At 42.5% G+C, this 16,262-nt stretch overlaps 1 protein-coding gene across 1 annotated transcript in view; it reads left to right on the top strand.

Moving 5' to 3' along the window:
* The first annotated feature begins 4,320 nt into the window (after positions 1 to 4,320).
* SLC49A4 (solute carrier family 49 member 4) overlaps positions 4,321 to 16,262 on the top strand; it is a 599,595-nt gene continuing 587,653 nt past the window's right edge. The window contains exon 1 of the mRNA XM_069616688.1: positions 4,321 to 4,759. Within this exon, the coding sequence (XP_069472789.1) occupies positions 4,471 to 4,759 (289 nt within the window). The 5' untranslated portion in view covers positions 4,321 to 4,470. The remainder of the gene's footprint in view (positions 4,760 to 16,262) is intronic.

Raw genomic sequence — 16,262 nt, 5'->3', positions numbered from 1 at the left:
TACCTTCTCAAGAGATCGACCCATTGAGTACCACCGCAAGGGGGGCTATCGGGAAGTGGCGTCACCACCCTGGCCTCGTAACGACATCCTGAGATTCATCACAGTTCCTTAACAGTGACAGTAACACCTGGTGGTCTGTCACCAGTGGGAATTTCTGCCCAATGACAAAGTGGTGGAAATGTACACTCGCATATGCCCGCTAGGCTCTCCTTCTTGATTTGTGAGTATACGCTCTGCTGGCATAGACAACTATTGTTTGTTTGTTTGTTTGTTTATTTATTGTGCGCACCAGACCCTGAGGTAGCAGGGCGCATAAGACAAGAGGACTTACAGCTTGGTTACAGAAGTTACAAATATACAGAGCATGGAAAAAACAGTTTTCTTGGCTCCACAGGGTGAAGGTAAGGCAGTAAAGTGCAAGTACAATACGGTGTGCAGAAAGCAGGTCATCATATAGCTGACGTTTTACATGATAGCAAATCTATATAAGTACAGTACATGCAGAGGATACGTGGGGCGAATGCGGGTTACATAGCATTCTCGGTGAGCCATTTTATTGTGTTCTTTCTGAATTTGTTGAACGTTTGGTCGGATCTAAGAGCATGAGGTAGGGAGTTCCAAAGTTGAGCTGCCCTGACTGGGAAGCTGGACCCTCCAATAGTGGTCAGTTTGAATCTGGGCACTAGCAGGCAATTGGGACTGGCTGTCCTTGTTGGTCTAGTGGAGATTTTTCTAGTAAAACGTTCTGTTAGGTAACAAGGGGCTTTGTTATTTAAGCATTTGTGGATGAGGGAGGCAGCTTTGAGGTTGATTTTTTCCTGGGTAGAGAGCCATTTGTGTTTCCGTCTTATTTCTGAAATATGTACTCTTCTAGGAATACTTAGGACCGCTCTAAGTGCATTATTTTGGAGCACTTGTATTCTGTTGATGGTTTGTTTAGTTGCCCCTATGTAGAGGGAATTACAATAGTCTAATTTTGATAAGATAAGGGCTCTAGCTAGGATTAGGCAGCTGTCATCTGATAGGAATTGTTTCCCGGTGCGTATTAATTTACATGTATATGCCATGGATGAAGCCAATGAGTTTACCTGTTTGGTGAGGGATAGGGTCGAGTCGAGGTAGAAGCCTAGCGTTTTTACTTCTCTGGTGACCTTGATAGTGATACCATCAATGATAAATGCAGAGTAATTTGGGTTGAGTTTAGAAATGCGAGCAGCGGTGCCCAAGATGATGAGCTCCGTTTTGTCATCGTTCAGGCAAAGGCCATGGTTGGCCATCCATGACTGAACGATGCTATAGACTCTGTTCAGCAAAGCCAGATCTTCCCCGTAATCCCCGGAAAGAGGTAGGAGAATCTGGGTATTGTCTGTGTAGTTAGTATAGGTGATACCCACATTGTCAAGATCGTCAAAGAGTGGCTTGGTGAAGATATTGTAGAGTGTAGGCGAGACACATGATCCCTGTGGCACTCCAGAAGTAATGGGTATCGGGTCTGCTGCCGCTAAGGGGGAGAACACCCTCATGGTTCTGTCACTGAGGAATGACTGTATCCAGACTATAGCCTCCCCTGAAAAGTGGGCCGCAGAGTCCAGGTGATTACACAGGACTCTATGGTCCACCAGGTCAAAGGCGGCTGAGAGGTCTAGTAGGAGGAGTGCTAATTTACCCTCGTCTCTAAGTGAGTCTATTTGGGCCTTTAAACCGATAAGGGCAGTCTCCGTGCCATGTTGAGTGCGGAAACCAGATTGGCGGGCGCCAAGGAGGTGGTTTACCTCAAGGAAGTTCTGAATTTGGGTGTATGCTACCTTATCTAGTATTTTTAGTAAGAAAGGCACCGTGGTGATGGGCCTGTAGTTTGTGGGAATGTTGGGGTCCAATGTTTGTTTTTTCAGAAGGGGGAGTACCCAGGATTCCTTTAGGTTGCGTGGGATAGTGCCAGTGGTGAAGGAGGCATTAATAAGTTTGGTGATGAAGGGAGCTAGATCTCTAGCAGCGTCCTTGATCAGTTGTGCTGGGCATTGGTCACCTTTGCAATTGGATGGTTTGAGTCCAAGAATGGTTTTCTCTACCTCGATCACTGAGACCTTAGAGAAGTTGAATAGAGTGAATTCTTTGGGTTTAGGTATTGGTGTTTTGATCAGGGGAATTTGGGTTTGGGAAGATAATAAGGCTTTCTTTAGAGCAATGTTTGTTTGGAGGTTGGCTACTTTGTTGGTTAGTGCCAACTGTATATATGTGCACTAAGTTTTATCTTTTATGGAGTCGTCCTGTACTGCAATGGGGGATTCCAATTCTTTTAAGATACAGAAGAGCTCCTTCATACTGGAGTCGGCTTGGGTAATCCTATTGTTATACGTTTCTTGTTTGGCCAGGATGATATCCTTTTTGTATTGCGTTGAGATATTTCTTAGCTTAGTTTTATTTTCTATGGTTGGATGTAGATTACATACCGTTTCTCATTTTCTTTTCTGTAATCTTAGGTTTTTTAGCTGGGGTGTAAACCAAGAGTTAAGATGCTTTTTTGGTTTGCTGTTCCTAAGTTTAAGTGGAGCAATGCTGTCGAGTGCCGTGGTCATAGCCTTATTGAATTCCTCCACTAGAAGGCCTGGGTCAGTATGGTCTGGTAGAGAGTTAAGATTTGGTAGGATATGGGGCAAAATATTGTCTGCTGTAATATTTTTCTTGTTTCTGGTTAGTGTAGGTGCGGCGAAGGGGGGTATTAGAGCAGAGGGTCTTTTAGTATTGAGAGTAAAGGAGATTAGGTGGTGCTCAGTCCATATTTGGGGGCCGATCGATGTAATGAAGAGGTTGCAGTTGTGACTGGCAATCCAGTCAAGAGTTCTCCCTTTGGTGTGGGTGGACATGTTCACTTTCTGCGAGAAGCCTAGTTCTGTCAGGATGTTGGCTACGGCGGTGGCCTGGTGATCATTGATATCAATGTACCCTAGGTTGAAGTCTCCTAACACTAAGGTTTGCGAGGAGTTTGGAATGCGTCATGGAATGCGAATGCAGGAAACTGTGTCACTTTGAGCTAGGATGGTGCCTAAGCCCAGCGTGCTGGCATCGACAATGATCTCTATGTGCCATGTCGCGTTGAAGTATGCCTGTTTGGCTGCAGATAGTGCTACCTTGATCTGGGGGAATTGCCTGTTGACACTGTCCCGACCATTGAAAAAGATAATTCTTCTTTAGTAACTGATGCAGTAGGTCCGTCATAGCATAATTAGATAAGTATCTCACACAGTATCCGGCCATGCCAAGAAATGGCAACACTTCAGCAACTTCAGTGGGTGCAACAAGGTTGCTAATAGTGAGAACCTTCTCGAGGTCTGGTTGCATCCGCTGGTCCTAAAATATGTAGTCACAGAAACTGAGGTTGTTTTTGTCAATGTCACATTTGTCGAAATTCAAAGTCAGGTCCGCTGGAGCGTGGGGCAAATATCCATCAATGCTGGGTCATGTTCTTCTTGGGACTTCCGATAGGATAACATCACTGTAATTAAATGCCATTTTGAATGGGAGGAAGATTTGCCTGATAGCTTCCTTGAAAATGTCTGCGGCAGATGAAATACCTCATTGTTTTCGAGCTAAAGTTGCAAAGAGACATGTCACAAACAACATTTCTACGAACTACATCGTAGAAGATAGTTCAAGTGCCTGAGTTGCAGACTGGTGTCAAATTCCGGCTTTGCCACCTAAACAACACGTGTGCTCCTGGGCAAATCGTTTTACCTCATTGAGGCTTATTTGCCAAAACGAGATGTCCCTAAAACTGATTCATCATTTCACACTGTTGTTTACTCCTTAAAAAACATCACTCCTGATACTTCTAAATATGTAATAATAACATCAGTGATCATTCATCTTTTGCACATTCCAAAGTTGCCTCTTTGCTTACTTCTGGCAACTTCTTTATATGTAAGTTCCCACGTCCCTCGAGTGTGCAAGACGTCATTGTCTATGATATCGCCATATATGCAAATATTAGGGGACCCAAAACGTCTTTTGCCTCCCAGAACCAACAAATGTGCATCGCAGACATTGAAAAGCTGATCCAACGTGTGCTACTACTGAAGAGAATTGTACTTAGCCATCATTATATTTTTTAGGCTTACCGGAAAGGAAGTTGGATGAAAACATGGGAGTAGATTTAAGCGTTACATTTCACGCCCCCTCTTCCAGGTTTGTCTTGTGCTTTTGTTGCATATCCCACGTCCTCCGCAGATACTGCTTCCACAGAAAGGCTATTGTGTAACAATAAAGCACCGATGAACACGAGGGACCCGGTGTGCTGCGCATGCGCCAGATGCAGCCTTGTTTTGATTCTGTAGTTCCCCATCGCCGGCTGTCTGGGAGCTGGTCCGGCCGGTGTTTGAGACGTGTGGAGCAGGAACTCGCCTCGCGGCCGTGTCACAGGCCGGCGGACCCCCTCCCCGCAGCGACAGCACCCGCTGTACCGGTGCCCGCAGCATGGGCCTGAGGTGGAGCAGTGGAGCCCCGGAGGAGAGGGAGGCGCTGCTGGGGCTGCCCACGTCCCCGGCTCGGGGCAGCCGGGTGTTCGGAAGGCGCTGGCTGGTTCTGGGACTCTTCTCGATGCTGGCTTTCATGCAGGGCCTGGTCTGGAACACCTGGGGGCCTATCCAGGGCTCGGCTAAGCAGGCCTACGGCTTCTCCAGCCTGGACATTGCGCTGCTAGTGCTGTGGGGACCCATCGGCTTTTTACCGTGTTTCTTCTTCATGTGGCTCATGGACAAGAAGGGTGAGTGCTGACGACTGGGCCCTTGCTGATATTTCTTCCTTAATGAAAGCTGCTTCCTAATACTGATCGTTCAGTCCTGTTTGCTGACCGCAGCATCTGTGTTCCATTCATGAACTCTAGACTTCCTGATTCTCCTGTTGACCACTGATGCCACCTTCCAGACCCTCTGCTGCTAACTGCAGGATCTCTTGCACTCGTTGGCCCCCTGTACTCCTGTCTCCCCTTACCTCTGACACCACCGTACCACCTTTTTTGCTTGTGGCTGGACCTCCGCCACCATGCTGTTGGCCATTGGGTACTCTTCTTCTGCTGCTAGCTGCTTGGTCATTTGTAGCTGGCCCTCACCCATCCCTGTACTAGGGCGCTGGGTTGTCCCTGCTGCTGGGCCTCCCCTGCTATTTGCTGCTGTGACTAACTTGCTGCTGGGCTGTCGCTGCCCCGTCCCTGCTTCTGGCCTGTCTCTGCTGCTGGGCCCGCCCCAGCCACTGAGCCCACCCTACCTTGCTGCTGGGCTGTCCCTGCTGCTTGCTACTGGGCTGTGCCTTCTTCTGGCTGCTGGGTTGTGCCTTCTGCAGGCTGCTGGGCTGCCCCTGCTACTCGCCCCTCCCTGTCGCTGGGCCCTCCCCTATGACTGGCCTGTTCTTCCTGCTGGCGTCACCCCTGGCCTGTACCTAGCACTGGCTGATGGGCCGTCCCTGCCACTGGCTGATCGGCTGTTGCCTCTGCTGAGCTGTTCCTACCCTGCTGCTGGGCCTGCCCTGCACATAATAATAATAATAATAATAATAATAATTAGGCTTTTATATAGCGCTACAAACCCTCAGGTATCTGAGCGCTGCTTATTATTACCCACGGTGTGTGGTGCTCATTTATCGACCTCGGAAGGATGAAAGGCTGAGTTTGGCCCCGCCGGGATTCGAACCTGCGTTAACAGGCTCTGCACGGGTGTCAAAGCGGGCGCTCTACTCGCTGTGCCACTTGACCGGCATGCTGCTGGGCTGTGCCTTCAGCTGGCCGCTGGGTCATGCCTTCTGCAGGCCGCTGGCCCCTCTTCTGCCGTTGGCCCCTCCTTGCCGTAGGCCCGTCCCTGTCCCTGTGCCATCCCTAGCACTGGGTGATGGGCCGTTCTTGCTGCTGAGCTGGGCCTGCCCAGCCGCTGGGCTGCCCTTGCCCGTGGCCGCTGGGGCTTCCCTACCGCTGGGCCTCCCCTGCCACTTACCCATCCCTGCCTTTCGCCTGTCATGTCATGCTGTTGGCCGCTGGGCTGTCCCCTGTGAGTGGGCATCCCTTGCTTTTTTTCCTCCCCTGCCTGTGTTGCTGGGCACTGACTATCCAGTTGTTGAACCTCCTTCCTCTCCCCTGTTAATGGTGTATCGTATCCCCTGCTGGGTCTCCTACTGCTGGCCATTGGCCCCTTTGCTATTGGCTGTTGCGGATAGCTCTGCTAACAACAAAATGCAAGTCATGCAGAATAACGCAGTTAGATCTGTATGTAACATCCGAAGGAAACACCATATTTCTACAGCTAGACAGAATCATAACTGGCCAATCAAGCAAAGAATTGAACTCAAAACACTTTCTCTAACACATAAGTGTTTATATAATCGGGCACCCATATACCTCTGCGACACATTTTCATGCCATACGTCATTACGACCTAGCAGAACAGCTCAAATGCATTGTGTCATCATTCTGCGTTTTTTAACCAACAACGGGCGGGTGGAGTTAGTTTCCCGGTCCTCGCTGCTAAAAAATGGAATGTGCTCCCTATCACTATTGGAGCTGAGCCTTCATTCATGATATTCCGGAATAAGGTTAAAGCTTGGCTCTGGGACCAGGAGCACAACTGAGCTGTGATATATGCACCACCAGCAAGGACATTATTGTATATACGCCCCTGCATTGGTATATCTGTATATTCAATGCTTTCGTTGGTGTTTACATGGTATACTACTGTAAATTGTCAATTATTTGCACATATCTTGCTGTAAATTGTGAACCTTATAACATGTAAGAGAAGCACTCAGTTGCCTCAGGGTCTTGATGCGCTATACAAATAAAATAAATACAAATACAAAACCTCAGTCCACCCTCCTCCCCCCATGTTGGGCCACATGTCCATAAAAGATTTTGAGGTGAGGTATTTTACTCCCTGTGTTTTGATTAAGAAGTATTTTTCAGCGATTTTAAAAAGTAGTTTGTCGTTGTCTACTGCGTACATTTCTGTTGTGTAAAAATGTATTTTATTGTTTTAAGCACGTACCTAGCTCAAGAGCAGCGAGTGCTGTACAGTTTGCAGCTAGCCAGTTTTTAGGCTGTTGTTTTTTAACAGTAGCACAGCACTGTGAAGTGCGGTCTGTCCGCCCAATGTGATTAGTCCTTCTAATATTTTTTTAATCTAGAAAAACTAGGTATTTTTGTAGTAATGTGTACTTTGCACTTATTGTTTTATTTTCTTTCAGCAAACCTAACCCTGGAAAACAGTAGGAGCACTGGATTTGTGTAGGGTTCATAGGCACACATACATTAGATTGCTACCGGGACCCGGGAGCAGTCATAATGTGCGATAGTAGGGAATAGTTAACATTTGCAGTGAGTGGGGAACCTGTAAAGGAAAGGTGGATTTGCGGTCTAATTGATACCTTGTAAAGGATGGTTGTCAGGAGGGACGTTTGGTTTATTTTCTTTATAAGCTTTATTTCTAATTGTATCATTTAACAGATAAACAGAATATAACGGGCACATGGTCTTCAGCAATACACATGATTTAAAGTATACATCTGAATGCAAGTCTATTATCAATGCAATTCAAGATCAGCACAGCTCATATTCTTCCAGAAGTTGTACCATTGGTTCAGGGAACCAAGCGCATCATAATTGCATTTGCCAAAGTAAAATCACCCAAAGCTTAACATATTCATGATTTTTCCTATCTACAGATGAGCATCATGTCAGAGCAGAAAAAACCTTCTTAACATGTGTGGCCTGTGAAAGAGTTGTTCACTAAAATGTATTTAGCGGGATGCACAGGTTCAAATTTGTCACCCATTTAATAAAGTGTCAATCACGACATCTGGTGCAACTGTGTAAATATCCTTGGCTAAAAGGATACTCAAAGTACAGATTCCAATAGAGGTGTTCCTTGAACTTGATCAAGGAAATCGCAGTGCACTCTCTAGTAAACTCTATACATTCTTTACAGACATATTCCCACCTAATAGTTATTAAGGTGGTAATTCATGAAGAATAGGTCAATGATTTTTTTATTTTTGAAAATAATATTTCATTTGTTGAGAAGCACTTAATCAGACACAACACACTTTGTACAACAGAATTGTTTTAGCCAATCAACATTCTGTTGTTGGAGAAAAACAATTTATCTCCATTGAATTTCACTTTTGTCAGTACACAACAAATGACAATGCTCCCTTAGTGAAGGGTAATTTCTCACCAAGTTATTTTTCCATAATATGAAATATCTTAAGAAAAACAACAATACATTGGTAAATCAAGTTTCCAGAGGACTAGACCCATTTGTAAAATGTGAACCCGATATATGTTCGGTGTGGGATTCCTGTTCTCTCTCACTTCTTAAAAAAAAAAAAATAGTGTGTAAATGTAAACTGCTCACATCAAAAAAAAAGTTCATCAATAGGAGATTTACTAACCTGGTAAACTATCAAACCTATATTCACCGTTTTGAAATTGACAACTGCTGAATCACATTGGCCCAAAATGTTTCTAAGGAAAGAAGCACAAAACAATATATCCAGAATATAGCCAAGAGAAACTAATAGAAAAAAAACGAATAACTTAAGTCACCCCATGGGAAAAGGCACTTGCAGTTCTCACTGTATGATTACAAGTATTCTGAAGGTAGTAGTCATCCGGTAATCTCACGGAGTGTATGCCCTTCACTTGTACTAATCCTCACTGTCCTAATAAAATACAAAAAAACATTATTTGCAACTAAAGTAGAAAATAGCATACTAGATTGCATGTCTGGTTAATCCAAACAAAGTTAAATAGTAGAGCATCCAGAGTAGGTCACAGTACTGTGTCTCGCCTAATCTGACTTGAAGTCACGAGCACGGGAAAGGAAAGCAGCATAACAGCAGCCTACCGTCCTGCATTCGTCTAAATATAATGGTCCTATGGTCACGTGACGGCGGCGCGGAATGCGCAAATGCCTCATCACATGACTCATGCTAATTGCAAAATGCAAAACTTGTGTAAATGCATCGACCATCTTGGAAAGTTAATTGTGGGCTTAGAATACCCATTTGATGATCCGGGAAATTAAATGCTTTCTTATTCGCTGATGTGTTTCAGTTATTCTTAAGCTGACACAGAAAAACTTTGCAATGAACACCCTTGTTCCAGAATCTTGATAATACTGCATATTTCTAGTTAAGTAAACATGAACACGATATTCATTTACTTTCCTCGCTCTATTGAGGATGCCTCTCCCAACAATTAAAAATGCAAGGTAATCATTGTGGCAACCGTAACAGTTCATGTTGGGCTAAAGTACTAGCTAGTATAGTTTGAAAAGTTCAATGAATACTTGCTGCCATATTCCATTCTTAGAAAACACTAATACATTTTAAACAGAGGGTAATAACACATTTAGAAACATTGCATGAGAATAATAAAATGAAAATTAAGACAAGAAGAATAAAGGAGATAAACAAATGATAATCAACAGTAAACCATAAGAACAAAAGATGCCAGGGCTCACTAAATGTACATAGTCATTGTTATCTCACTAGAGCTCAACCTAACTTCATTACCCAGATGATCAAAGAAAACAGTCCAGGTCATATTCAACATTAATTCCCTATGGTTGTAAATTGTGTAGCATATCAGTACATTTCATTTCTTTCTGAAGTAACATCTTAACGACGTCTCCACCGCATCTAGGTTCCTTAACTGTTGCATTTGAGCTACAGAATGCTTCATTGCAGAGTAATGTTGGGACGCTGGAGATTTGTCAGATTTAGTTCTGATGTTTGACTTGTGTTCCGTCCATCGCGTCTTGGCTTTGCGTGTGGTGATGCCCATGTAGTAGATCCCACATGGACACCATATGCCATAGACTACGTTGGCGGAAGCACAGGTGGAACAGTGTTTTAAATAAATTGGTTTCCCTGTATACGGCTGATTTATGGTATTGCCCTTGATGATATTATTGCAATGTTAGCGGTTGATACAGGGAACTGTAGCTTTAAACTCTTTAGTCACATTTTCAGGTGCATTTATGTCAGCTCTAATGACAACATCTCTTATTGTTTGACTCTTCCTGTAGGCAAAAATGCGTGGTGATTGAAATAGATTAGTCAATGTGGGATCCATTTGTAATATACTACAATTTTGATTCGAGTATTCATTTAATCTGGGGACTGTAATGTGAATATGTAGTCACATATACTAAGTCTGATGATAGCTCTTTCTCCTTCTTGCTCAAGTTAGATTCTATTGTGATTTTGTTAGCCTTTTGAGAAGCTTGTTCAATATTACTCTTAGAGTATCCTCTTTTCAAAAATGTGTTAGCCAATTCACATGATTTTAGTGTGAATTGTTGCTTGTCGTCATATATAATACATTTATATCAAAGTAATTGACTGAATGGAATACACTCTATAGTACTCTTTGGATGAACAACGTTTGGCTAGTAGAATTCTATCTGTGGGTTTGGTATATACTGTAGTATTGAGAATGGCATCTTGAATGTATACTTCCACATCTAGGAATTCTAACTTGACAGTACTAGACTTGTTGGTAAACGTAATCCCCGGCGTGATCGAATTCATGAAATTAATTCTTTTAATTCCTCAGGTGGTTCACTCCAATCCCAAATATGTTATCTACATAGCGATAGTAACATTTCAAAAGTTTAGTCCAGAGTGTATTGTTGAAAATATGTTCTTCTTCAAGATATGCCATATAGGTATTCATATAACTGGGAGCCATTTCAGCTCCCATATGTCCCTGCTATCTGAATGAAATAGCTGTCCTCAAAGCTGAGAAAATGACTGCTTAGCACAATCTTTACCAAATTCAATACGAAAACCTTATCCGCTGAACATGTTGGTGGTCTTAGTAGTAACCACTCAACTGCCTGTATACCAGCTTGATGTGTTATGTTGGTATAAAGACTTGTAACATCCAGTGAAGAGGGTGTCTTTCCTCCTGTCAAAGTTAATAGTCTGAATTTTAACTAGAAAGTAGTTGGTGTCTCTGTCATGTCCTTGTGTTCTGGACCAAAGGTTGTATAACGGTTCCTAGTGATTGCATCGACTGTCAAAGCATCGACAAACCATACAATTGACACCAAAGCATCAACAAAAAAAAAAGAAACAAAAAAACAATTGAATGCATTTTATTGAATTTTTTTTATGGGGGGTTCCCCCAACCCACCTTTTTAATGTTTTGAAACACATTTGTGCTAAACTAACCCCTTTACCATTGAAAAAAATGCATTTGATGCTTTTTTTTCAATGGTATGGTTCGTCAATGCTTTTGTTTTAGATGCAATGACCGGAGATACCTGTATAACGTAATAAATATATTTGGCCTAAGGTTCCAGCAAGCTATTGGTAGCTACAATGATAGGACGTCCCAGTGGTGTTGCTAGACCTTTGTGAAATGTAGGTAAAATATACATCACAGGCATCAGTGGTTGATCCTTTGTATCATAATTGATGTGTTCGTTAGATTCTGCCTCATCTAAGACTGCCTGAATTATCTTCCTCACCTGGTCTTTTGAATCAGTGCGAGCTTCCGTATAGGTCTTAACATCTGAGAGTTGTAATTTTATTTATTTTTGTACTGTGCAAGGTCCATGATAACTAACGCCCTACCTTTTATCTGCTGGTTTGAATATGATGTCTGGCTTAGAACATATTCGGTTTAATGCTTGTTCACGATGAATAAAATTGCCTTTATATCTCTTGTTGAAATTCAGTTTCTTCAAGTCATTTTAGTGCATGCTTGTGAAACGTATCAAGATTTGGATTTCTGTACATGCGGCATGAATGTGATTTTAGGTCATAGTTCAAGGTAGTGACTGTCTATTCTGTTTCTGTCAATTCAAATAGCTCAAAGAATAGTTTGTTTCATTTTCCTAAAGAGATGGAAAAAGTCAATTTATTTTTCTTTCAACAGTGAACTACTATAATGTGGCACACATGAAATGCCTTTCTGTAGGGTCTTTTTCTCAGGCAATATGATGAAATGTTAACAACTAACTCTAAGGGTTTTTTCTTTATGCCTCTTATTGTTGAATGACTTCTTCTAAAACAGAGGCTCTTGTTGGAGTAGGTGTACCTGGCACTATATCTTCTACTGCTGGAGTTCACAAAATCAATTAGCAGAGACTAAATACTTTAAAAAAGTATCGTAGAAGTTGGTCAATGATAATTTTCTCCATAGCAAGGACTTCCCAAACTTAAACCCACCAACGTGCATTGTATGTGCTTTCTGGCATCTCCAAGTCTGTACTGAGGTGAATGGAGCTTTTTTCTTTACATCTGAAATCAAACATGACAGGAATTATCTGGTTCTCTATCTGGATCAGCCACTCCCAATATTATCAAGAGTAGGCTGGTCATTTTGTTTTCTGATGGGGTTTTAACTACTCGCTACTACTCTGGCATGCAATAGACAAGGCTACTTTTCTCAGAAACCCATTGATTGTTACTTAAACCAAGGACTGGTACCTAAGGGGACTCATTGTTATGTTACAAATACTGTCCATATTTATTCCCGCTTGATTTGAGAGGCATTGCACAAAGTAATCCCTGTCCGCCCACGCAAGCAATAAAATTGGCCATTTCCCACTCAGCTATTCGTTTTCATCTGGTGAGGAATTTTCATCACTTTCAAAGGTGGAGGTAGTACACTTCCTGAAATATGTCACTAGCTTTGCTACACAATTGGAACTTGTTTGTACCCGGGTACCTTGCGCTTGAAAATTATTTGTACTCTTTATATCCTTGTTGGTGGTAGTTTGTGCACATTTTTATTAAGGTAATTGGTGGTCAGCCAACACGTGTTTCGACCTCTCAGGGTAAAGTACATTTAAAAAATGTTTGCAAAATTGTGATATATTGTGTAGTGTATACATTAATATGTATATGATCAATATGTTTAACATGTAGAATAAACGTGAATTTTCATTTAGTTTGCAATGGTGACATGATTTATATAATGGATACCGTCAATTGGTTGTGTGCTTAGATGGGGTCAGCCAACCGAGGCCGAGGCCACCCACTCTGGAATATAGAGGGTCAATTTAATATACCAGTCGGCACATTATTGCCTTGAACAAAAGGATGTCCAGCTAGAAGTATAGTTTCGAAATAATGGATCTCTTTAATTCACATAGATTATTATTGTACAATTAACGCCACAGCTCTTTCAGTGAAAAATCCATATCTTTAGGCGTTACAAAAGCTAACGGATAAGGTCAACCGTTGTGTTACAGTTCACTTGTTTACTGAGGCGCAAAGGTTTCCTAAGGTTGTGAGAGTTGAGACTTCACTCCAGCTGGTCCAGCGGGACTAAAGAAGTGAGCAATGGTACTGGTCTTTCTTTGTAAGGTTGGAAGTCTGGTTCTCCAAGGCCTTATGCAGAGCTTGGCCATCAAAGGGACTTGGAGGCTTGTTGCAACTTCTTTAGCAGGACTCTGAACCTCATTATCTTGTGAATTGTCTTGCCTATGTAACAGAGTATGAAAATAATGCATGACTGTAGTGCTATATGTGCTCAGTGGCCAATGCATTAATTAGCCGCGAGACTGCCCTAAAAATAATTTTAAAAGGGGAATTTAATTTTACATCAGTATTTTGGAAATATTTTAAATCTTCTTTCCCAAGGTAACATCATCCACTCTGTAAACAATAATAAATCCATCCATACAGTATTGAAAAATAGTTATGCTTATTTTCCAATTATTTTTTTCAGTTGAAATTGAATCTTCACATAAATGCATTTTCAACATGTAAACGACGTTTTTAGTGGTGTATCTGCTTCTCAATAAGGATGTGCAATAAATATATGTACTATGTGGTATCCACATGATTTTGGATGCATTCTTATGCTGATGTTTTGGGCTAAGTGCCTTTTCAAGGCATTACGTTTTAATTTAGGCTTCTTTTCTGTTGACAAAAAAACAGTCAAGTCTGGTGTTTGAACATACAGAAGTCGTTTTGCAGGGAATTCATATTCATCATAAAGCATCTGTTTGCAATCTAATGTTTTTATTGTTGTAATGCAGCCAATATGCTTTTAATAAAATAATTTTTCAAACAAATGGGTACACCCATTAAAACTGGAACAATCACATTAGTTCAGATAAAATGGCTTAAAACACAGCAGTCAAAGAGAATGGCAGTTCTAGGAAGTTAAGACCTTGACTACAAGGAGGATCAAGACGGCAATGTTCCAAGCGTCCCTTTAATGCCAACCAAAACTTTGTTCAATGGTAAATTATAGTAGATCATTCCCCCCAAATGCCTATTCCACCTAATGGATAGATCAAAAGGAAGTATACTGTCCCTACCAGCCGCTCTCATTGCTCTCCTATGTTCATTCTGCAGTGGAAGACAATCGTACATAAAATGTTTATCAGTTTCTAAATATCCAAAGTCGCAAACCCTACATGTACACAAAGATCTATTTAATTTTAACCTTGGTCCAAGGCCACTAACGTATTCCCCACATTAAACTTTAGTCTTACATATTCTGTTCTAATATGAGTTGGGAAAAGAGTTAACATACATTCCCAATTCCGGTGGGTCAGGACGGCCATTGATATAGTCCCCACAACTGGACTTGAAAGACAAATTGGTCCATAATTGGGCTCTATTGGGGGCTACAAGATATCAGAATCTCAAATCTCCCGACACCTGGGCTGAAAATGCTCCCAGTGTTTGTTCAGAACCTTTGCCTGTTCTCCAGATTTCAGTACCAGTATTTTTCTTTTTTCTGTAGCTCGACCAGTCCTTTAATTTCATGTTGTAGAGGAAGTTGCCAGGGTTAATTAGATTTCAGAAACACTTGGCCTTCTGGGCTCCAACTATAGTTTGGGCAGATTTAACATTAAACTCCCTGGCAGGGTATTCAATTGGAAGGCTAAATTCACTAGTGTCTTAATAGAATGGCTCAACAAATCTTTGGCTCTCTTCTTTTCCCCGTAAGTCAATTTAGGGAGAATGTTCATTTCATATAGGACAGAGAGGGGGTACTCTGCATGCCTACTCCCAAATCGATTAATTGCACCAACTGTGATGATTCATGGGGTCACGTCACTTCTCCCCAGGGGGGAACACTTCTCTGTGAGGCTAGGGAGGTGAGCCCACTATGCAACATTCACTCTAGGGGTGGTAGAGAGTGTGACCTTACAGGGAGAGACTACCATCATAGAGACAAGGACTCCTGTTCTGTTGGTGAACTCCCTAATCCTCTTGTCTTTGAGTCCATGAAACACATAGTCTGCTGAGAAACAATCTGAAAGCACTACTGTATGCTATTGTGATACTCCTTCCTTTCTTCCCGTAAATATTGATACCACCAAGATCAGTAAGACATATAGTCTGCTCTCAATTCATTTTCCAAGAGTACTGTGAAGAAGATGATTGATGGAGTTATACAAACTACTCCTTTGCCAAATACAGAAGCTACTGGGAAGAGGTGGCCCCAAGGAGACATGAAGAATACACAATGGACACGAACAAAGGACTTTGACACTCTGCTGGGGAGTGAGCAGCTGAATGAAATACACATATAGAAATGACCTAATGAGAAGTGAAGCAGGCGTGAAGCCTGGGTGACCTGAAATGTTCAAACCTGGAAGCAAGAAGCTATGTTGGAGACACAAACCTCCAGTCGGGAGGATGCCAACAGCAGATTGGAGGAGTTTTTTGCAGGCCGATGCAGAGCAGGCCTGACTGGAGGCTGGAAAGCGACCGGCAGTGGAGGTACCGCGAGGAGGTGGACCGAGCAACCCATTAACTGCGCCGACACTGTATGGCCAAGGACCCAGCGTAGCCAAAGCACTGCAACAGGGAGCGGAAAGAGAAGCAGAGAGAATGTTCCATGAGAATGCACTGACCCAACACCCCAGGAAGAACCTGCAACGTGGCTACAACAGAGAGGAGGTAACGGGAATCACAGAGGTCTCAGTAATTGTATCACGAGTACTGCAAGAAAAGAAAGCCTCCGAGTAATATCCCTCGTCTCCAGAGTTGGGATATAAGTATCAAGTGTGAAGATTACATTACTAGTGATCTTCCTTGTCTCACTTGTTATTTCAAAGAGACTTAAAGAGAAGCATATCGGGAGTACTCTCACTCAACACACTATCATCAAAAGAGCCATTCAGGCTAGAGAGTGCCACGAAAACAATCTCCTTTGTCCGAGTGTTAGAAGAAATCAAGGACACTCCGGGAAGAGTTCCCCTTATTTTGACCGACAAGAGGAGGGGAAAGAAAGATGAGAA

The sequence above is a fragment of the Ambystoma mexicanum genome, chromosome 9 (genome assembly GCF_040938575.1).
Source record: "Ambystoma mexicanum isolate Mex_15411 chromosome 9, UKY_AmexF1_1, whole genome shotgun sequence".
NCBI lineage: Eukaryota > Metazoa > Chordata > Amphibia > Caudata > Ambystomatidae > Ambystoma > Ambystoma mexicanum.
Note: the sequence above shows the minus strand (reverse complement) of the source record. Positions and strands in the feature narration are given on the sequence as shown.